Here is a 24,174-nt window from a genome sequence, read left to right as displayed (position 1 = left end):
AGATAAATTCATGGAGGATAGGTCCATCAATGGCTATTAGCCAGGATGGACAGGGATGGTGTCCCTAGCCTCTGTTTGCCAGAAGCTGGAAATGGGTGACAGGGGGTGGATCACTTGATGATTACCTGTTTTGTTCATTCCCTCTGAAGCAGCTGGCACTGGCTACTGTCAGAAGTCAGGATCCTGGGCTAGATGTACCATTGGTCTGACCCAGTTTGGCCGTTCTTATGTTCAGGCACCAAGGACAAAGCTGGCACAAACTAGTGGGTTAAACTTAAAGTGACATATAGGGGGCATTTAGCTTGGAAACAACCATAATATAAACACAATCGAGTTTGAAGCTGTATCTGTGAAGCACACCTTTCGTGTAAGGTGAACACAATGTGAGAATTTGCTTCCCAGAAGGAGGGGTATATATATCTCCTTTTTGCATTGTACTGCTGTGTCTTTAGACAGCGAATTTGGCTACGTTTGGTAATTTGGTCTCTTGAACATCGTTAAGAACGGACCACAAGCGTAGTCAAACAATTGACTCTACCTTTTAGTCAGTCCTGAGGTGCTTTGCCCTGAATACAGTACACCAGGCATGGCTTCTCTAGAGCCGTACATAGAGGGATTATCACCTCTCTCCTCTGCATGTGCAACCCCAAGCCACCTTAGCCTTTTTTTGCTGCCACACCACGTTACAGTTTAAACCCACCAGGGCTATTATTGGCTATTTCTTTTTAAAGTTAACAAAGATAGATTAAGATCTAGCCATCTTCCTAGTGCACCCATCTCTACTATTGCGAAGCCAGGCATCTAGGATAGTTAGCCCATTGTCATTTCATCCTTACTGAGTGACTCGCTGGGAAAATCTAGATAGACCTCAGGTCTTATCCCCTTCCATTTTGCTTTGTACTTACACTGTGGTTAGTATCGCTGTCCTGGATACCAGGACCGCCACCTCCATGGTGGAACTGCCTGGCTCTCTCACTGGAAAATAATATCCCAAAACAAACTGGAGACACTGGCCCAAATTTTCCTTTGTATCATACTCACGATCTCAGCATGACTTTTTCCTCAGTGGGGTCATAGTCAGGCAGTTTGACATCAAACATTCGATCCATTAAAAGGCGTGCATATTTGCTGAAATCTAGCTGACAACTTGACTCCCAGAGCACCGAATCATATGAGTGAGGGTCCAACAAGATGGTGATAAATTTCCCAGCAACCTGGATCTAAAGAAGAAAAAACAATCCACAATAAAAAATTAATGGGTCTATTAGCCTAATGAATACAATAATACATTAAATATGTGAAATATTACCAAACAGTGGGACAACTGCTAAGCCAAAATCTGCAGTAATAAGTCCAATTACTCAGATACAGTCCTTTTCCTTCATTATTCCCAGCTGAGCACATATCCTGAGCTGGTGCAAAGTAGTGCAGGGCCTTTGACCTCAATGGAGGCACATTGATTTACACTAGCTGAGGTGTAATAGTCTGCAAATAATTCCAAAATGTTATTTTGACTGCATATTTGATGGTCTGAAAAACTCCCATGCTCTCATGGAAACACAGAAACTCACTGACCAAGAGGGTAGCATACCTGGTCACAGTTACACATCTGGGCTCAGGATTCTTAGGAATTTTATGACTCTGAACATCCCCTGTAGCTATACAAGTTAAGGGACCCACCTTGCACTCCTCACTCAGGCAAAACTCCCACTGACTTTAACAGTGCAAAGGTCATTTCCTCTCACCCCCTAACACTGTACAACATTATGAGGGCATCCACCTTCCTCTGAAGTATCAAGTTTGGGCCCCTACAGGAAGCAGAATGGACTGAAGACACCAATGTGTAGTCTAATGCAGGTATGGGGAAAATATGTTGCTATGAGAAATGAAGCTGCTCTGTGGTACGTATGAAAGGTGATGTTAAAGCCTTCTAAAATAAAGCTGCTCATGCACTGTTTAGTTTAAAAGCAGCTCCAGGCTGGCTTACTGTAGCTGGGGGAAGGAAGAGGCAGAGTGGCCAGGAGAGAAGAGGAAAGGTTTGTTGATATTTATGCTGGTCTGTGGCGTCCACTCAAAGCTGTTCCCACAAAGCTTTCTGGGCTGCTTTTGGTTGAACAGCTGAACTGTGCACCCCTCTGGAGTTAAACCCCAGCAGCACCGGCAATTCACAGCGGGCGCTTACTGTGAAAATATCGCCATGTTTTTGCTTCATTTGAGACAGGAAGCTGGCAGCATCTTTTCCAAATTCCACAGCATGTCCCAGCCAAGGAACAAAGCCTCTGTCAAGTGGAGGTTCACTCGGTAGCCTGGAAAAAAAGATCGGTAAAAGCTCTTAAAGCCCTGTGGAAGGATTGCCCTACAGTTACTTAATAACCATTGGTACTTAAACTCCTGCATTCCAGCATGTTATGGGTGTGTCAGTGTGAAACGACATTACCATCTGCACCTTGCTTTGTTTCACAGATCAACCATGCTTTGGAACATCACATGAACAGAATTATATGGCCAGATTGCATTCTGGCTCCCCCAATCTGAATCTTTTTATGTCTCCAGGGCTCCAAAGACGTAACCCCCAAAAGGACTTGTCATTACTATCCTGAGTCATAAAGGAGTGGGGACTAGTTAGCAGCTCAAAGGAAGGGTTTGTGGGTTGTTGGTTTTTTTTAATTTACTGGAAGTATCTCAGATTTATACTGGTTAAACAATATAATAGTGCGCATAAGCGTTAATGACAAAAAGATATTAATTTGTGGGTTTATTTCTTTCTAATATAGCTAATATAAAAGAAGAAATTAAATGGAAATACCTAAGTGCATTAAAATAATCCTATGGGTCTTGCAAACTGATAAAGGACTGAAATTTTAGGATTTAAAGCTGTTATGCTATGGCATCTGTAATTCACCAGACTAAGGCTAGGTATGTCAATAACATATATACCACAAGGGATATGTTTACACAGCAAAGAAAAAACCAGGGCTGGCCCGTGCCAACCAATTTGGGCTCACAGGGCTCGGGCTGCGGGGCTATCTGATTGCAGCGTAGACTTCTGGGCCTGGGGTGGAGCCCAGCTTGAATCGGCTGGCACAGGCAAGCCACGTGGTTTTTTGGGGTAGGTCTACACAGCAAAAGGTAAGCGTTTTAAGGAAAAGACAAAGATATACGGGGGCAAATGTTACATCCTTTCCCCTTACTTCTGCAGTTTTTGGTTCTGGATTCTAAGTGCTTTAGACCAGGAATCTGCCATACTCTGTTCTAAGAGAGACAAGACGGGTGAGGTAATATTTTGTACTGGATCAACTTCTGTTGGTGGAAGGGGAAAGCATTCAAGCTACACAGAGCTCTTCTTCAGGTCTACAGCACGGCTACAACACCACTGCAAACATGCTCTGTTCTGTAAAGACTCGAGCACATTTTTGGGTGTTGGAAAAACAATAAATCATAATTCTACAGCAACACGTATAGGGTACTTTCTCAATCCTACGCAATACCAAGGCACAATGGGATGCAGTAAACTGAGCACTGTCAACCTTGAAAGATCCCTACGATACTGGAAAAACAACCGCAATTCCGAAATGAGGGCTGCCATGCTGTTAAAATATCAGGGCAACCCAAACAAACCCAGAGTGCATAAGCACCTGATGCCCGTGCATTCAGATCGCTCCATTGTCACAAACGCGCTTGAGGTTTCATTGCTCCGAGGATATGAAAATTGGCAGGAATCTGACTGTTTGGAACTTCTGGAAGGAAAATAGGAATCTTGTCCTTTTAATTCCCCTGCCAACTCAAAGGGAGCAGAGATGGTATGAGGTGCTCATGTGGTTCCCTGCGCAAGGCAAATCCAATACTGTACCCTCAGTTACTTGTTGTTGGGTCACCCACTCGAGGAGCTGGGATTTGAACACTGTTACAGCCTTCATTTTGAAGGGTCAGGATCACATTCTGACCTCCTTATCACTGGTGTAAAGAAGTAAAGTCAATGGAATTACTCCAGATTCACACCACCAGTATAGCCAATGACAGTCTGGCCCAATGACAGTGAAATAAGTACCAGGGAACATTTTCAAAATGCCAAGTATTAGTTACGATGCAACGGGGTGTAAAGAAGGGCCTATGTGGAGCCAAACAAATTTAAGATTGGGGTCTTTAGCAACTCAGACCATACCCTGGGATCTTTCAGAATGAGAGAATTTTACACAAACCCCATTAAACATGGAATCTGCTCTGATTTCGACTGATTACTGCGGTGTTCATCCTAATCAGCAGATTCAGATTGCCAATCGGTGGTGCCCTGGCTCAATAACTAGCAATGGGTGAATCTCACAGAGATCAAGGTTTTGAAAACTTGAATCAATTCACAGCTCTGTAGAAGGAGATTGAGTTTGCAAACTTTTTTTCCACTGTCATTTAAACCTATGGGTTATACTCCTCCCCCAGAGAATAATTCAGAAGCGTTTTTAAAACTTGTTTTTCCTATCTAGAGGGGATCCTGTGCAACCTATTAAGGACAAAATAACATTCCCTAAAAGTGAGGCTGGCGCAAGCCCATGCCCTATACAGTCGCTATTTTCCTTTCTCCCCTTCTCCTATGTATTCACATTTCCCTTCATCCATATTTTTTCACGGGATTCATTCCCTCTCCTTTCTGCTCCTCTTTTCACAGTGACCCCTAAGCAGACCCCACTGGTTTCCGGCTAGAGATTTACATAAGTAGGGACTGCAGCGCCAGGGCCCGAACTTATCTAGCGAGGAGAGGGCGGCATTTGGTATATAAAAGACTGAACCCCCCTCCCCCCCCACACCCCACCCCACCTGCGGTAGCCTGCAACCCATCAGTGACCGGGGTTCTGGCCTATGATGGTTCAATGGGGTTTGGAGAAGAGACCTGAGAACAGAGCTCCCTCTTGCTCCCCGCGGACACCCATCCGCGTGTAGCCACCGCAATCCCATGCCGACGGTGGGGCCAGGTCCACCTGCAGCTGCTCGGCGATGGGCAGGAGCAGAGCCGGCAAGGCAGGACCTCTGTTTACCTGGGGCCACACCGCGCCCGTCACCGGGGTCTCGGTACCCCGATCACTGCAGCCGGGCGCTGGGGGACCCTCCCGCCGCCCACGCAGGCTGCCCCGGGCTGCCCCGTCTCTGGGCACAGGTGCAGGCTGGTCACTCACCGCGTCCGCCGGGAGCGCAGCAGCAGCAGCAGCAGCAGGGTGCCCAGCAGGGCGGCGGCCAGAGACCAGCACATGGCGCGGCTGATCGCCGGGACCCCGCCGGAGGAGCCGCTGCCTCGGTCACCGCCACTCCGGTGTGGCCGGCCGGCCGGCCGAGCCCCTCACTCTTAGCTGCCTTGGTCTCCTCCCCTTCCGTCCCTCCTGGCCGGGCCGGACCAGCCCCGCTGGAGCCGTGGGAGGCTGCCCCACTGCCGGCTACGCGCTGGCTCCAGCCCTGAGCGCGGGGGCAGAGCCCCCCCGTCCCCACCGCTGGGGGAAGCTCTCCAGCCCGGCTGGCAAGGGGCTGCCCCTCGCCGGTTCCCCCCCGCCCCTATGGGATTTCAGGGAGCTGAAACCAGACATCTAGACCCTGGTCCCCGGCTCCGGATCACCATTCCTCACTGGGAGCCCGAGAGAAACCGACAGTAACTTGTGAAGGGGCAAACCCACCCCCTTCTAGCCCTCCACACACACACAGGCTCCAGTTTCAATCGGCACCCTAACCCCAGCAGTCAAACTAGACTGTGCAAAACCAGGACGAGCCCTCCCCAAATAGCGGCCCAGACACAGATCCCTGTGTAAAGGGAAAGCCCAGCAAATCCCTCTTGGAAAGAGCGCCCCCAAACCCCGATTTCCATTTTATTTTCTGTTCTAATCTCCTTCCCACACTCTTCCCTGTAGCGCCAAGACACCAACTAGCCTCTTGTTCGGAGAGCATCCTGCAGCGCAAGCACTAGATAAATAACAGGCACCAAGTATCTCTGTTTATTCAGAAGCCTTTCTATGATACTCATCACTGTAGACTCAAGCGGTTTTTCCCTGCCCCTCTTTTGAAGGGAAATTCTAAGCAAGCAAACGGTGCAGCAGAGAAGAACTTTGCTCATTACTTCATCATTTACCTCGATGGGATTCTGGGCACTTTATCCAACTGTTTTTGCAAAACTCTTTTAAATTAAATACTAGTCATGCCGATTTTATTAATCATCTGAAGTATTTTTATTACTTTTTTATAGCACCCACAAGTATATGTATGATGCACTTCACAAAAGACACTTAAAAGATTGATGGAGCTTCACATCTAATGAATGGCTATGACTGACAGACAATATATAACCAAGGCCCTGTGAATGCCACAGCAAGATGGACCTTGCTTAAAAGACCTTTAGTTACTCTGGTAATCCGGTGTGGCACACTGGCTATTCTGGAGAAGCTTCAGGATTATGTGGTCACTCATTTCTGGATATGCATATGTCTTGATGGTTCAAAACAATTCATATTAATTACAATACCATGAACACACTCATTTTTATAAGCAATTCTGCAAATGTGTCAATTATTATTTCTTATTATTTGTGTTTGGAGGCACCTCGGAGCCCCATTCATAGATCAGAGCCCCATTATGCAAATACATAACAAAAAGACATGCCCTGCCCCAAAGAACTTGTCTCCATAGTCTGCAGCCAGTGCCTTTTTAAACATCTCTGTAGGTGCCATTATGTAAATAATTATTATTACTAATACATACACAAGAATCTGCCCTTAGGACCCTATACAATGACCATTTATCTCATACCAAGGTACTGACCCTGCAGTACTTACTGAAGCAAAATTCTCATGGCAATCAGGAAGAGCATAAGGACAGCAGGCTGGGTCCCCAAATGGCTGGTCGCTTTAATCAAGGACAAACGGGAAGTTACTGCAGCAGACTGTCAGTTGCTTGCTGAACTGTTATTGACCTCACTGTTGGAGGTCTGTTGGAGAACAGACCACTGACAACAAGATAAAGACTTTCTCTAAAACTAGGTTGCTGGGGTTTTTTTAAGTATTGTGACAAAGTTCCTCCTCCGCCTTGGTGGGTCCTGCGCTTATTGGCGGATTTGCTTGCCTCTGAGATTCAAGACAGCCCTCAGTCTGGCCACTTTTGCTTGTGGCTCAAACCTGCTGTTCACTCAGCTAATCTCATCACTGGCCAGCATGGGGAAAGGGAGGAGAACAATCCCTGCAGTCTCTGCTGACCCACCTAGTGGGTCTGGGGACAGGCCAGAGACCTTCCCCTCTGGTGGGACTCACAGTCCAGGTCAACTCCTCTTGTATCAAATAGGGAGTTGGAGGGATGGGAGGAACCCAGGTCTGCCCTCTACTCCGGGTTCCAGCCTGTGGATTGCAGCTGTCTGCAGTATCTCCTGTAACAGCTGCATGACACAACTCCCTGGGCTACTTCCCCATGGCCTCCTCCCAATACCTTCTTTATCCTCATGGCAGGACCTTCCTACTGATGCCTGATAACACTTGTACTCCTCAGTCCTCCAGCAGTCCACCTTCCCACTCTCAGCTCCTTGTGCGCCTCTTGCTCCCAGTTCTTTGCACGCCCCTCACTGACTGAACTGAGGTCCTCTTTAAACCAGGTGCCCTGATTAGCCAGCCTGTCTAAATTGATTCTAGTAGCTTTATGATTGTTCTGCAGCCCATTATCTTACTCAGGGGAAAGGGACCTGCTTAATCTGGGGCTAATGTATTTACCTTCTATCACTCTCCTGTAACCATCTGGCCTGACCCTGTCACAGTCTATAGAAATAGGTGGTTTGTCATTGTCTGAAATATTCTTTGCTGAGCTGTTAAAATAGAAAGATGGTTTTCCTGGCAGAGACATGCTACTAGATCGCATGCCCTGATTCTCATGGGTGACTTTAATTTTCCTGATATCTGCTGGGAAAGCAATACTGCAGTGCATAGACAATCCAGGAAGTTTTTGGAAAGCGTAGGGGACAATTTCCTGGCGCAAGTGCTAGAGGAGCCAACTAGGGGGGGCGCTTTTCTTGACCTGCTGCTCACAAACTGGGTAGAATTAGTGGGGGAAGCAAAAGTGGATGGGAATCTGGGAGGCAGTGACCATGAGTTGGTTGAGTTCAGGATCCTGACGCAGGGAAGAAAGGTAAGCAGCAGGATACGGACCCTGGACTTCAGGAAAGCAGACTTCGACTCCCTCAGGGAACGGATGGCCAGGATCCCCTGGGGGACTAACTTGAAGGGGAAAGGAGTCCAGGAGAGCTGGCTGTATTTCAAGGAATCCCTGTTGAGGTTACAGGGACAAACCATCCCGATGAGTCGAAAGAATAGTAAATATGGCAGGCGACCGGCTTGGCTTAACGGTGAAATCCTAGCGGATCTTAAACATAAAAAAGAAGCTTACAAGAAGTGGAAGGTTGGACATATGACCAGGGAAGAGTATAAAAATATTGCTCGGGCATGTAGGAATGAAATCAGGAGGGCCAAATCGCACCTGGAGCTGCAGCTAGCGAGAGATGTCAAGAGTAACAAGAAGGGTTTCTTCAGGTATGTTGGCAACAAGAAGAAAGCCAAGGAAAGTGTGGGCCCCTTACTGAATGAGGGAGGCAACCTAGTGACAGAGGATGTGGAAAAAGCTAATGTACTCAATGCTTTTTTTGCCTCTGTTTTCACTAACAAGGTCAGCTCCCAGACTGCTACGCTGGGCATCACAAAATGGGGAAGAGATGGCCAGCCCTCTGTGGAGATAGAGGTGGTTAGGGACTATTTAGAAAAGCTGGACGTGCACAAGTCCATGGGGCCGGACGAGTTGCATCCGAGAGTGCTGAAGGAATTGGTGGCTGTGATTGCAGAGCCATTGGCCATTATCTTTGAAAACTCGTGGCGAACCGGGGAAGTCCCGGATGACTGGAAAAAGGCTAATGTAGTGCCAATCTTTAAGAAAGGGAAGAAGGAGGATCCTGGGAACTACAGGCCAGTCAGCCTCACCTCAGTCCCTGGAAAAATCATGGAGCAGGTCCTCAAAGAATCAATCTTGAAGTACTTGCATGAGAGGAAAGTGATCAGGAACAGCCAGCATGGATTCACCAAGGGAAGGTCATGCCTGACTAATCTAATCACCTTTTATGATGAGATTACTGGTTCTGTGGATGAAGGGAAAGCAGTGGATGTATTGTTTCTTGACTTTAGCAAAGCTTTTGACACGGTCTCCCACAGTATTCTTGTCAGCAAGTTAAGGAAGTATGGGCTGGATGAATGCACTATAGGGTGGGTAGAAAGCTGGCTAGATTGTCGGGCTCAACGGGTAGTGATCAATGGCTCCATGTCTAGTTGGCAGCCGATGTCAAGTGGAGTGCCCCAGGGGTCAGTCCTGGGGCCGGTTTTGTTCAATATCTTCATAAATGATCTGGAGGATGGTGTGGATTGCACTCTCAGCAAATTTGCGGACGATACTAAACTGGGAGGAGTGGTAGATACGCTGAAGGGGAGGGATAGGATACAGAAGGACCTAGACAAATTGGAGGATTGGGCCAAAAGAAATCTGATGAGGTTCAATAAGGATAAGTGCAGGGTCCTGCACTTAGGACGGAAGAATCCAATGCACCGCTACAGACTAGGGACCGAATGGCTAGGCAGCAGTTCTGCGGAAAAGGACCTAGGGGTGACAGTGGATGAGAAGCTGGATATGAGTCAGCAGTGTGCCCTTGTTGCCAAGAAGGCCAATGGCATTTTGGGATGTATACGTAGGGGCATAGCGAGCAGATCGAGGGACGTGATCGTCCCCCTCTATTCGACATTGGTGAGGCCTCATCTGGAGTACTGTGTCCAGTTTTGGGCCCCACACTACAAGAAGGATGTGGATAAATTGGAGAGAGTCCAGCGAAGGGCAACAAAAATGATTAGGGGTCTAGAACACATGACTTATGAGGAGAGGCTGAGGGAGCTGGGATTGTTTAGCCTGCAGAAGAGAAGAATGAGGGGGGATTTGATAGCTGCTTTCAACTACCTGAAAGGGGGTTCCAAAGAGGATGGCTCTAGACTGTTCTCAATGGTAGCAGATGACAGAACGAGGAGTAATGGTCTCAAGTTGCAGTGGGGGAGGTTTAGATTGGATATTAGGAAAAACTTTTTCACTAAGAGGGTGGTGAAACACTGGAATGCGTTGCCTAGGGAGGTGGTGGAATCTCCTTCCTTGGAAGTTTTTAAGGTCAGGCTTGACAAAGCCCTGGCTGGGATGATTTAACTGGGAATTGGTCCTGCTTCAAGCAGGGGGTTGGACTAGATGACCTTCAGGGGTCCCTTCCAACCCTGATATTCTATGATTCTATGATTCTATGATTCTATGTTCTTTTTAGTGTAACTTACACCCTGATGAGTTATTTTATAATCTGAGAAAACTGGAGTCCGATTCTGACCCCATACTGGTTTTATACCAGTGTGACCGCTGACATCCAGTGGTCTTGCTTTGCATTTTCACACATGGAAAAAAGGAAGAATCTGACCCATGTTCTTTTTCTTTGGAATTAATACTTCTATTCATGTCTGGTGTGAAAGGTTCTTTCCGCTGTAAGAAATAAGTCCCAAGACATGGGAAACAAAAATTATATATTATTTAAACTACTATGAACCTATTGCCTGGGGTGGGGAGAAAAATCCATTTCTCCCCATCATTCCACCCCTACCTAGCTGCAGATAATCAACTTTGTTTCTAACTGGAACTATATAAATGTATATATGTATGTTATTGTTACAGAGGTATACTAAAAAGGCAAAGGAAGAACAACAGTTCCTATAGTAACCATAGCAGAAGCAATTATGACCCTCTGTAAGGCATACAACTATTTTAAAACACATTTTTTTTTCAACAGGCTGAAAAGCTAATGAAAGAACCAGGTTTATATATATTATTGTGTTTTCTTCAACTGTTGTGAAAGGTAGCCTGTATTTTTATGAGCAGATTGACATCATAATCAAAAATGTTCTATTTCAAAATGGTCAATATAGAATACATGTATGTTGACAACAGCACTAGAGGCTTGTTTCTAACAAATAAATTAGAAGAGTACATTACAGTTAATTTTGGTAGTTACTAAATGGTTTTTGGAAAGCATCTGCGACAGTAAAAGAGCTCCAGTTGAACTGGATTGGATATCCGTGGGGATCTTCCCAAGTTGTGAAAGAAAGACTTTTAGAATAAAACCTTCTAAATATCAGAATATGGTGCTTTTTAGGAGGCGGAGAATGGCAACAATGTTACCTATCGCTTGTAAAAGGTGTTGTCCAATTAATTAACTGGGAAGCAAAACACAAAAAGAACCAGTGATTGCAGTGATTTGCAGAATCTGCCCCAGCTGAGAGAATATTAATAAAAATATACTACATAAAGAGCATATTCAACTAAATTGTTTCCCAACACATTTCCAGCATGGCTGTGCATTATGTCCTATGATGATGACTGAGTTTAACCTTAAGGCTAAATAGAAACACCCCCCACACACACACACACTGGGTTTTACATGCAAATAGGTTGTAATCAGGTGAGCAGTCACCTGGCTCTTTGGGTTCAGGGACTGTCTTTTTGTTCAGTGCTTGTACAGCACCTAGGACAATAGGCATCTGGTCCATGACTGGGCTAATAGGCACCACTATAAAGAATACCCAGCCATGCAAACAAGGAGTCAGGCTTATGTATATGGATACACTTGTAAATATTTTGGGTACATTTTGGGTGACCCCTGAAAGTTGGGTCCCCAACCCCTAAGATTCTATGCAAACACTGAAGAAGTTAACATTTTCCTTCTGTGCTGAAGGCTGCACTAAAACATAGTGAACACTATGCCCCAAACTCATCTTGGGTTTAACTCCACTGACGGTTGGAAAAAGTCTAAAAAATGCTTTGGAAAATAAAAGAAAGGCAGGATACCAATTTGATGCTTTATATCAGGAGGGGATCCTGTTTTGTTGGCAATAACCCACGTAGACTTATTTTCTACAAAGAAAACTGAACCACAGCAAATATAGAGGCTGAATCTGAAATAAAGCCAACTTTACTGGCATCTTTGAAAAGAAACAATGATACAAAATACAGAACAAATTCATCCAGGGCGTAACTTCACTGAACTCTATTATCTCTTTACTTTTGTCTGACTTTCATTCCATTTTTCGCCAAAGAACCAACATATTTACCTATATAAAGATTGTTATGGAGTAAATTGGGGAAGTGCTGTTAACTTCAGTAGAGCGACATCATTTTACACCAGCTGAGGATCCAGCCCTATGTTAGCCACTGCTCATAATTACTGTAAGCTGTTCCATGCAACAAATGTGTTTTCTCAACTGATTGCTGTACAAAGCATGTGATGTGAGTACAGAGTAGAGAAATGGAATGGGTGGATTGCACTGTCTGTATGAACAATGCTGAATGTATTTTGTTGGCATGCTTGCAAACAGCACCATGTGCATTTACATTTATTCCAACTCTTTCCTTGTGTACCTAGTAGGGGAGAAAACAGTACCGAGACAAAAACTCTAGAGCTGGAAGATTTCTTAACTTGGAATTTGAATAATGGGACAGATATCAGCTTGTGTACATTAGCATGTTTACGCTTACTTCATCAAAGCTACGCTGATTTATACCAGCTGATCTGGCCCAATGAGTTAATACAGATCTTGTACCAACATGTTTCCCAAATTCACTAACTGGTGGTCAGTCATTTTAAGTGCTATACTAGGGATAACAGAGAACAACACAGTAGAAAATAGAGACAAAAAAAATCACTAACAGTGTCAATAATAATTTGAAACTTAACCGGCGAGGTAAAGAATGTTTCCCTGGTGCTCTTCCCATGGTATCATTTCATGCTTTGGAAGTGATGTTCACTGCAGTGTTATGGTCTTCCAGAATGGCCTATACATGTATGGCTTTTGCAAAATGAAATTTAGCTGTGAAATTGTAACATGAAGCATTTTACAAAGGCAGATAAGAAGCATCAAAACAGGTTATCTCAAAAATATCAGCCTCAGGCAAGCAGCTCCAGGACAAGAAGAAACAGAATGATTAATCTTGCAAACTATTTTGGCACATACGCCAGTGTCTGTATACAAATAAGTGTCATTCTGGACCTTTTCAGCTTTAAATTGTAGGCTTTCATCTGTTTGGATGGGCAACAGGGTTCCCTTGCTATCAGTAGATCATAACACGATACAGGCTTTGGTACCACATCAGTATGTTGACAATACTCAGGTCTGCAATTCCTTTTCATTGGCCCCAGTCATAACCAGTGTCAGACTCCCCAAAAGATTTGGCAAGAACAAAGACCTGGATGGAAGCCAGTTGGCTAAAGTTCCACCTGGATAATACAGAGGTGGTGCTGCTCTGCCGTGGAAAAGCATTCAGAAGAGACGACAAAACGTACAACTGCTCCAGCAATTGAAGGCATCTGCCAAACCACTGTTGAAGTGAAGAGCTGTGCTGGGGCCTTACTAGACGCATCCCTGCCTGTCGGTTCCCAGATTACATCAGTGGCTATCGCAAACACCTTTTGAAGCTTATGGCAATGAGCTCCATCTGGATCTAACCCCAAATGAACCTCAGAAGCGATGGTTAGTGGAAAGTATCGTTTCCCTCCAGAGCGAGGTAGGAGGGTCAAATCATCTCATACTGGTGCTCCATTCGCTGCCAGGAGAATTCTAGTCAGGGTGCTCTCCCAGACAGTCAGGGTGCTCTCCCCACCTGAACAAATACTTTCAAATATATTTAATAGGCAAAATTATTCACAATTTTTAATTCTCAGAGTGCAAATATTGCAATTCATGCAACTAACTTAGGTGCCTTTTATAAATTACTTATGAAGTTATGGCATGGAATATGGCTTTTATATTGTCACAGTCATTTTTTGGGCTGCATTGTTAGTTACAACCGTAATCTATCAGGGTACAGAAAGAATACAATGGTACTTATGTAACTAACCAAGACAGTGTGGGCAGGAATAGGGTATTTTTATGCCAAAGTTCAGTTTATTGAGCACTCATAATGATATCTAAACATTGCTAAAAGTATAGGAAGTCAATACAACTAAATGGCTTCACACTAGCTGAAGGTCTGGCACACAGTCTGGAAAAACATAGTTATTGTAGTTATTATTTCGTGTGAATTAAGTCCACATGTGTGATCTCACTATTTGTTACACAACTTTTCTTATAAAACTTGCAGGCATACTATAATTTAAATGAGCAAAAGAACTCCAGAATTATTAATCACCAGTTATCTAGTTTACATCAAACATAATAAGGTATAAGCAATGAAACAGTGTTAATTGGATTCAAATACAACATCTGTCTTCTCACAGGTAGATAGTGGCCAAAAGAAATGACATATTCTGGAAGAAAGAGGATGTCATGGAGTAGGGCTCTTTTCACTTGAGCAAGTGGAAACACTGTTGGTGACCCAAAATTCAACATGGATCCTGCCTACCTGGGATACAGAATCCAGAATCTGTAGATCCTCAATGGAAGTTTTGTTCCAAACATTATCATAGTCCTATGCTTATATAACTACTGGATCCCTTTCAAGAGTTTTAATTCAGTTATCTGAGGAAGCTGTTCAAAGAGTATCCACTTGAGAATTCAGTATGTCTGTAGCCTATCAACGAGAGTCTGATTGAAAGCCCATTCAACAGTCTTTGGATCAGGCCCTTAAAGAGTGCTTTAGGATATCCAGTGGAAACCAATATTATACATTTCAAGTTAAAATCACCACTTAATCTCTCATGGTTTTACCTAACTCCTCTTCAGATACAAAATATCCAACGACTCAGGGCTTAACAGGAGAAACTGCTAATAACTCTTAAATGATAGTAATATTTCAATATTCTAAGTTAAAGCCAGTTTTAGTAATAAAGCCAGACTCACTGCTAGATCTGTGGACATGGATATATTTTTGCAGGTCTAGAATAGCTTGCAAAAACCACTTGCCTTGTGTTTTTATATTGAGAAGCTTTTTTTTTTTTTTTTTTTGGTTGAGGGGTTCTTCCTATGACCAGAAACAAACAAACAAGTACCACAAATATTTATCATCCCCCTTTAAAAACTTCAGGCTGTTTGCACACTATCAGCTCTGTGTATTCATTCTGGCAAAACAAGAAGGGTTGCCTGAATGAGAAAATGTTTAGGTAATTTAGAATGGAAAAAGTGACACTGGAAACTTAGTCATGTTCATTTACAGAATATACACTCCCCTGCCCAACTATTATGGCCACTCCTGGATGAACACTACGGAACACTAGTAAAATGTTATTGCTATGGATTGTGCGGAAAGGGAAAAGTTATTTTTTCTCCTGTTTATGTATCTTTTTTTATTTCCTATGTGATGTACACATGTAAAAAATAATTACACTGGAACAATCTATGCTCTAAACAGATGTCTGGATAGTCAAAACACCTAATTGGAAACCAGTCCCATAAAATCTAGAGATCATATAACCTGGTTAATCAGAAATGTTTTTAAAACTTAACATAAAAGAAGTAAATGGCAAACAAATGTACCAGAGCAAGGCTTTGACTCTAATGTTGTTTTTATAGGCATCAAACAAGAGAGAAATCCTTGCAAATAAAATAAACTTGGACCTCAGAGAAAGGGATTTAGCTGCTTAAGAAAGAATTTTAGTCACTATATGCAGAAATCGTCTGTGTTAGTTTTGCTAATCTCTTAAAATAGAGGGATTGATCTGAATATTAAACCCGAGGCCGCCTCAGGGACACTCATGCAGCAGAAATTCTGTAAACTTCCAAACGATATGCTGACAAATGTACATACAGAATTTTGTTCATAGGAAATAGGCATTTTTCAGTTGTTTGGCTGGATTTATTCAATTGCATCCCACATAAAGCAGCCCACGTTACATGCCATTACAGTGTATATATAATGAATTAAGGCATGTTAGGGTTCGGTATCAAGCCGTGTAAATATTTATCAACACATTTGTTATTTTTATCTGAACAAAATTTTAAAAGTTCACCTGGAAAAACTTCCCCCAATAAATAGTGTGTCATTTGGGTTCCCCTGATTCAAGTAAGAGATACCCAAGTCGACAAAGGTAGAATAGCTGACAAGAAGTCTTGCTGCCATTCTTCATCAGTCTTATTGGTACACATAGCCCCATAAACAGAGTACAGACATTGTATAGAAAATACCACACAACAGCTCCGTTCCTGAAATAATTTGACACTGACCTTCATACTCCTGGTTACCTTTTCTCCATATAACTAGCCAGACGCTGCCAGTCGCCTCTCCTGCTTCTACTTTTAAGCTCTTTAGTCACAAGGGGATGAAGTTTAACTTTGCCTGTGTTGCCCAGGTCCCGCCAGTGCTGTGATTTGCATTCAGGTGATTGTGTCAATTTCAATTCCTAACATCCTACGGATGCCCTGTGCAGCAAATCCTTTGTCACCCACCTCTGCATGGCAGCAATAAGTCTTCCAGCTACTCTCACTGCAGGCTCCTACCAGAGCTAAACATTTACATTCAGTGGCCTCCACTGTTTACCTCTCCAATCACACTTTCTTCCTGTTTGTGTCATTGGTCCTGCTTCCCTCACTTTATGATCAGCTGAGTATTACAAACAAAATTATTGACTTTCTATTCTTCTACCACAGGAAGCTGCAACATACTGGTTTCTCCCCCTCCCCCTTCAAATCTATTCTTGCTACATTCTGGTGAAATTTGGAGATTAAAAGAAAACAAAAATTGGCTCCAGCTGGTATTCCAGAGGGAACTTACATACCTGTGGGGAACCTGCTCTCTCGGTCTGCACTAAGTGGAAAGGGTGGACAACCAACCATTAGGCTTTGGAGACTCTTGTGCTTGCAGTGCCTGTACAAGATCAGGCATCTTTATACAATAGCTATCCAAGGCAGCTTGGATGCAATGCCTGGGATGAGGTCTCAGCTGAAACAGTGTAGTTTCTCTCTAATGGGTCAAACCCAAACACTAAAACCTGAACATCCTGACAGTTGAAAAAGTACAGATTTGAATCTGGTGTTTGAACCCTGGATTATTGAGTGTTTCAGTGGAGGTCCTGGTGAAGACCATTGTAAAATACAAAATGTGGCTGTGAATTCAGGGTTCAGATCCCGAGTTTTGGTGTGGGTCCATCGTTATTAGGATAGGGTATTTTTAATAGATGCTGAATCCCAGGAGGATGGTCATACTTGATCACAGCAGCTAACTTTGGCCTTCCTTGGGATTCCACAAATCTGCATCAGCTTGAGATTTGTAGAATTGGTAGGAAAACCAAAGTAGCATTGTCTTTGCCCCCGGTTCAAAGTTAGTAGAACCTGTGTGGGAGTCACACACAGACGATAAACTGGTTGGGTTAATTATTTTATGTGTACAAGCATCTAGGATAACTCCAGCCTGTAATTTTACAGTGCAAAGAGAACTTGTACATATTCATTTGGCTCACTTGGGGCTACATCATCATCTGAAAGAAACAGACACAGCCTTCTAGCCATGCAAAGGAGAACAAAGGCTTTCTTTATCATGTGGCAAATTGCATGTCCAGGGGTAGTAATGAGTCCATCTTGACCCTATTACTTTGTGCCATCTTAACTGTGATCCGCTGTCGTCAGCTGTTGGTAAGTTTAGAGTATTAGCAAAGTTGCCAACATTAAATTTCACCTTGGAAGAAATTTGAGCCAGCTTCTCTTCACTCACCTTTTCAATGCAAACTGAGCTCTTCTAGAATACAAGGGATGAGTGTAAATTTCAGTTTGCTGCTTTAATAAATCATTTAATGTTGCATTTCTTTGCTATGGACTATTAAGTCCTGTACACTGCAATAATGGGAATTCTGTATGGAATACTCACTGAGTTGCTCTGAAAATCAACCCCAAACCTATACCCGGATGTGTGCATGTATGATGCAAAGACTCAAAGATTATCAATGGAATATGTAACCAGGGATCACCATGCATTAAACCCTGAATAATTTATCTCTATATGCCATGGATGACCTGTGCATGAGTCATCCCTTTGACCAGTCTAGGAAAAGTCTCTGCTAGAACTAAATCTAGCAGATGGAAACTAATGTGTTACCCATTATTTCACCAGTGATCTCCCCAGTAATACCTAAAGGAAAACAGTCCTGGCCAAGAGCATCACATAAACTTTCTTTAACCAGCAAACAGTTAGATAAAATCAATTTGTCCAACCTTTCTTTGGGAATAATTGATGTTTTCTTACTCTTTCATTTCCACTACTAGACTGAAATCTACTGCTTTGCAGGCGACAGTGTGACCTAGTATCTAAAACACTGGACTGGGACTCAGAACCCTGGGTTCTACTCCCAGATCTGCTACTGACCTGCTGGGTGACCTTAGACAAGTCACTGCCCTGCTGTATGCCTCAGTTTCCCCAATTGTAAAACAAGGATAATGGTACTCACCTCCTTTGTAAAGTGCTTGGAGATCTACTGATGAAGAGCGATAGGGATTATTGTATTTGAAATGGTTTGCATCTGGCTTCTTATACCAATGCAGTTGTACCTGAAAGTTTAGAGGACAGAAAATAGTTAGATTACATATCTAGGGCCCTACCAAATTCACGGCCATGGAAAATTCGTTACGGACTATGAAATCTGGTTTCCCCCCATGAAATTTGGTCTTTTGTGTGCTTTTACCCTATACTATACGGATTTCATGGGGGAGACCAGTGTTTCTCAAATTGGGGGTCCTGACCCAAAAGGGAGTTGCAGGGGGAGGTCACAAGGTTATTTTAGGGGGGTTGTGGTATTGCCACCCTTACTTCTGCACTGCCTTCAGAGCTGGGCAACCAGAACGTGGTGGCTGTTGGCCTGGTGCCAAGCTCTGAAGGCGGTGCCCTGCCAGCAGCAGCACAGAAGTAAGGGTGGCGATACCATCCCATGCCACCCTTACTTCTGCACATAGGTGCCAACTTTTCCTGGCGCCAGTGAGTGCTCGTGCCCCCCCGCCCCGACTCCACCCCTGCCCTGCCCCTGCACCACCCCCATTCCAACCCCTTCCCCAAAGTCCCCGCCGCAACTCCACTCCCTCCCTGCCCCATTGGACTCCTTCCCCAAATCCCTCCCCTGGCCCCGCCTCTTCCCCAAGGATGCCGCGTTCCCCCTCCTCCCCCCTCCCTCCCCGTGCTTGCCGCGGCGAAACAGCTGTTTCTTGGCGGGAAGCGCTGGGAGCTAGGGGGAGAAGCGGCGTGCTCAGGGGAGGAGGCGGAGGTGAGCTGGGGTGGGGGGTGTGGCAGGGAGCTGCCGGTGGGTGCAGAGCACCCACCAATTTTTCCCCGTGGGTGCGCCAGCCCCGGAGCACCCACAGAGTTGGCGTCTCCGCTTCTGCATGGCTGCCTTCCGAGCTGGGCGGCAGGAGAGCAGCGGCTGCTGACTGAGGGCCCAGCTCTGCAGGCAGGAGCACAGAAGTAAGGGTGACAATACCACACCGTGCCATCCTTACTTCTGCGCTGCTGCTGGTGGCGGCTCTGCCTTCAGAGCTGGGCTCCCGGCCAGCAGCTGCCACTCTCCTGCCGCCCAGCTCTGAAGGCACCACGGCTGCAAGCAGCAGCGCAGATGTAAGGGTAGCAGTACTGCACCCCCCCTTACAATAACCTTGCGACCACCCCACAACTCCTTTTTGGGTCAGAATCCCTACAAAGACAACACCGTGAAATTTCAGATTTAAATAACCGAAATCATGAAATTTGCGATTTTTAAAATCCTATGACCATGAAATTGACCAAAATGGGCCATGAATTTGGTAGGGCCCTAATCATATCCCAGGGGAAATACACGTCTTATTAAATATTTGTGCTACAGTAGAACCTTAAGGCCTCAACCAAGTTTGAGGTTCCATTGTGATCGGCACATACACACCCAGTAAGGGACAGCCCTGGCCCCAAAGACCTTACACTCTAAACAGACAAGGAGCGAGATTGGAAACAAAGGTGCAGAGAAGTAACTGGCCGAAGGTGGCAGAAGCAGGAATAGAACCAATGTCTCCTCAGTCCCCGTGCTGTGCCCCATCCTCTTCAAGGAGGTAAAAGTGCCTCAGGAGGTGCTTCAGCAACCAAGCTGTGTGTTAATTTGGACAGGCAAAACACTGGTTGGGAAATCTTAATGGACACAGGGCAAATCCCAGTCCTAAATCACCAGCAAGACTCTCACTGAGGTCAGCGGGGGCCACACTTTGGCACATAGGAAAGAGAAGGATACTACAAGAGGGGAAATGCTGTGCTCTTTATGTGGAGACAACCACCAACCTATTCTGGGGATAGAAAACGCTACATTAGTTAGATAGTGTTTATTTGACTAAGATGTGTTGACACTGATGTTCACAGCATCTTCCCTGCAGCAAAGCAGCATCGTTAAACAACAGCCAGGAAAAATCACCTTGTCATGCTGCTATTGCATTCGCTGTACGTGGGAGGTTTCTGTTCACACTGTGACAAGCTTGTAACAGCCAGCTGCTGAACTATGCGGAGGTCATAAATCACAGCATGGTTTTCAAAATTCTTACAACACAAAAACACATCTGTAGCTGAGAAGAAAGTTAACATGGCCACAAGACTTCCCCAGTTACAGCTTTCATTCCTCCAGCAGCTCCTTAAATGCTGCTTCCTTTCTTTCCTTTTTTTGTTACAGTCCGGGTTTAGAACAGTACACTACAAAGAGTAAGAAAAAAATTGGTCCTGTTGTTTCCTGCTGACAAATCTCTTTGTAGGTGACTCTTCCAGTGTGCACTGGGTAGGGCAACATCTACCAAAAATTCAATCTCATTCATACAACAGTCCTGGGGTTGTTTGACACACTGTTTTTTTAACTACAACTTCCAGTTCCTTTGGCATACTATAAATAAACCTGGTAAGACTGTAAGCTTGCTAAACCTTAACTAAATAATTAAACATTAAAAAAAAATCCCTCACACACAATCCAGACTGACAGGAAGAACATTAGACTAGTATCTCGTGCTATTTTTTCTTTCCTCTCTCTCTCCCAGGCTAACAGAAGGAAGCTGCCATCTGCTCATATCTAGTTAGCCCGCAAGAGGTTCGAGGTGTTAACTCTTAAAAAAGCTGCACCAGAAGTGATTTAAAGTCTTTTCCACTCCAGGATATAGGCCTAGAGCTAGAATAGTAAGACCCACAATACAGAAAGTACAAGAATCTTCCTTCAGGTGCAGAAATAGTACTGCCTAGAGTTCAGATAGAGGAGGGAAGAGCAAAGCATCAGACACAGAGGCGCATTTACTTAGGATGAATCTCCTATACCACGGACACTTCAGATCCCAGTAGACATTGCTAGCTGGTGTAGAGAACCAAGTGTATCCAACCTGGAAGTGATGTACGCATCAAACACAAGGGCAAAGGTAGAGTTTCCAAATCACAAAGTTTAAGAGTTCAGAGTCTGGACCCAGTTTTCAAACACAGACACCTTAACAGAAGATCCAGCTCTTACATTCATATTAGCACTTAGGTGTTCAAACACTAGATCTGGTTGCAGCAGCAGAAAAAAATCTTCATAAATAAAATTAATCCCCAATCAACAGCAAAAAAGTGAATAATATGATGAATATTGTTGAGCTACCTCTAGAAATTGTCAAATAACAGAAAACAGTCACACAATTTATCAGACTTATACTGAAAAATTTTCACTGTGCTATCTGCAAATACTATTCATCCAGCACTTACTCTACTATGTACCTATTCTATGCCAATTTGAGAAGCAGAACATGGATTTTATGAATCATAATACTTAGATCCGCACTCTCCTGAAATTTGAAGCAGTTTTGATCCAGATCTGATCTATAGTATCAGATTCAAATTTAGAAAGAGTTTGGATCCATATTCAAAATCTTTAGCTCAGGCAAAAATCCTATAGAAACAATATAGCTTGGGCTCTCCATTGAGCTTGCCCATGTTTGGAACCTGAGTTCTTCATTTCCAAACTATGTGAAGGACATTGTTCTTCTAGAAAAACCCTTGGACACATTTCCATGAGCGAGCTACAAGTTAGATGGGGAAGGAATTGCGTACTTCACACTACGAGACAAACAATCCATCCCGCAGACACTTAGTGTTTGAAAAGTGTTTAACCATTGTACTTCTCAATGGACAAATTAAAAGCATTCAGGCCACCGACCCTGCTACTTGACATTTGTGCTGATGTGTTTTTCTAACAGTGCATTAAAAAACATTCAACCTATTACTGGAGTCTGAGTCAGTTGTTTCTGCAATTAAACCAATATACAATGCCCTACTTCCTGTCAGGAGACCTTTTGGCTCTCATGCAACAATCAGGCAGCAGCTGTATTTCACTGACCTTTGTGGTCTCACCATCTGAGATGGCAAGGGAGTTTAAAGAGGAGCACAGTCAGCTACTCAACTTGCAAGGAAAACTGCTTTCTCTCAGCAGAATTCCAGTGAGTAGGTGCTTGATTCTCCCCTCATGAATTCAAACCACCATTGATTAGAATGGGGTAGGCTCAAGCTCTAGGGGAAGAACGTGTGCATGTCAGGGCAGAGTCAGAGCATGACCAAGGCAGAGGGGCTGAGATGCAGTCTAGTAAATGCAGATTTTTAGGCTGTTCAGTTATTTCTCCTGCCACCCAGGAGCAGCAATTACTTCAGAATCATTAAGAGCAGCTGTTAGAGGAAAGTGGCCATGAGGGGCAGATACTGACACAAAAATGTATCTGGGATCGTCTACAAAAACAACATCCCTCACATCCATGGTTTTTGCTGGGCACAATGTCCTTGCTGGCCTACAACATCTGCTCCCTACCTTTCACCAGCCCATGATGGAAATAGGTTGAGCCAAATTGTTAGAGACAATTTCCCAGATGAGAATTAAAACAAAGCAACCAACAAAACAAACTGTGGGCTCGATCCTGAGTTAGGTGGTGTAAAGCAGAACAGCTCTATTGAAGGCAGTAGGTCAGTGCCAGTTTACACCACCTGACGATCTGGCACTATATAGAACACATGAGCAGTAGCCTCTCAACAAGACAACTGCCATGTGGATGAATGTCCCAGCACTGATTTGATAAAGGGCTCACTGAATCCCAAACTGCACCTAGCCGGAGAGAAAATAATTTTGGAACAGGAAAGGGGATTTTTGTAAAGGGTGTGCTCTGTTTTCTCTGTGTCCAGGAGGGTTTGAAAACTCCCCAGGAATGTGTGGGTTACACCTGCACTCACAAAGCTCAGTTTACAAAAGAGAACTTTATTTATTCTTGAAATCTACCTTTCTTGGAAGCTTCTTACAGGGAAAGAGCCAGGTTTCTAAAGAGATTTAGGCATCTTGAGTTGCAAATAGATGGCCAGTGGGATTTTCAAAAGCACTTACACACCAAACGATGGACATTAGATACCTAGGTCATTTTGAAAATCCGACTATATGCCTATCTGCAGCTACAGATGCCTACATAACTTTAAAAATCTGGCCCCAAGTCTTCCCGGTGCTCGGCTACATGCCAATTTCCTCGTAGAGCAGTACACACATAGTGCTCACAGGCCTCTGCAAAGAACCACTCCAAGTTCTGCCTATTTTTAAAGGGGCAGGTTCCAGAGCTCTCATCAATATAGTTCATTCAGACCAAATTACTACCTTTAAACAATAAGAACCCTCCTCTAAAAATTGTCTGTCCCAGGGTGCTTGCACGTTACATTTGGGCTCCCCTGGGCCAAGGAACAAGGACCGCAGCCCAGAGGCAATGGCTTGACTTCACTGTGCACCAACTAAAGCCCAGCCATCTAGTGCTATTTTCCCACAGAAACCCCACAGCAGAGCCCTGATGCTCGTTTTTTTTAATGTCCCCTCTAGTTAAGTAGCCTCGAGTGCCCCTGAACTCCTTTGTCAGGCAATGGATTTCATAATGCAGCACTCCGTCATGTCCATGGACACTGAGATCGGTGATCTCTCACTCAGAGACCGTGACTATGCTGAGGACGTTGTTCTTTTAGTACAGAGCCCCGACAGGTTTTTTGAGGCACTCCAGTGTATGGAGAAGGAGTCAGCTAAGATAGGTTTCATGGTCAAAGACAAAACTGAAAAATCTAGAACCAGGTCCACGCACGACTCCAATCTCTTCGTACAATGAAACCGTCAAATCAGTTTCCAGGTTTTGCTATCTGGGTTCTATACTTACCAGCTCCCCACAT

At 44.3% G+C, this 24,174-nt stretch overlaps 1 protein-coding gene across 1 annotated transcript in view; it reads right to left on the bottom strand.

The window, feature by feature from the left end:
* The window catches only part of PTGIS (prostaglandin I2 synthase), a 29,007-nt gene extending 23,768 nt beyond the window's left edge, over positions 1–5,239 (bottom strand). The window contains exons 1-3 of the mRNA XM_077832286.1: positions 5,166–5,239; positions 2,183–2,306; positions 1,042–1,220 (exon numbers count right to left, since the gene is read on the bottom strand). Coding sequence (XP_077688412.1) covers positions 1,042–1,220; positions 2,183–2,306; positions 5,166–5,239 — 377 coding nt within the window. The remainder of the gene's footprint in view (positions 1–1,041; positions 1,221–2,182; positions 2,307–5,165) is intronic.
* Positions 5,240–24,174: the final 18,935 nt, after the last annotated feature.

The sequence above is a fragment of the Eretmochelys imbricata genome, chromosome 13, assembly GCF_965152235.1.
Source record: "Eretmochelys imbricata isolate rEreImb1 chromosome 13, rEreImb1.hap1, whole genome shotgun sequence".
Classification (NCBI taxonomy): Eukaryota; Metazoa; Chordata; order Testudines; family Cheloniidae; genus Eretmochelys; species Eretmochelys imbricata.
The sequence above is the reverse complement of the archived record's forward strand: the minus strand, read 5'-3'. Positions and strand labels throughout refer to the sequence as shown.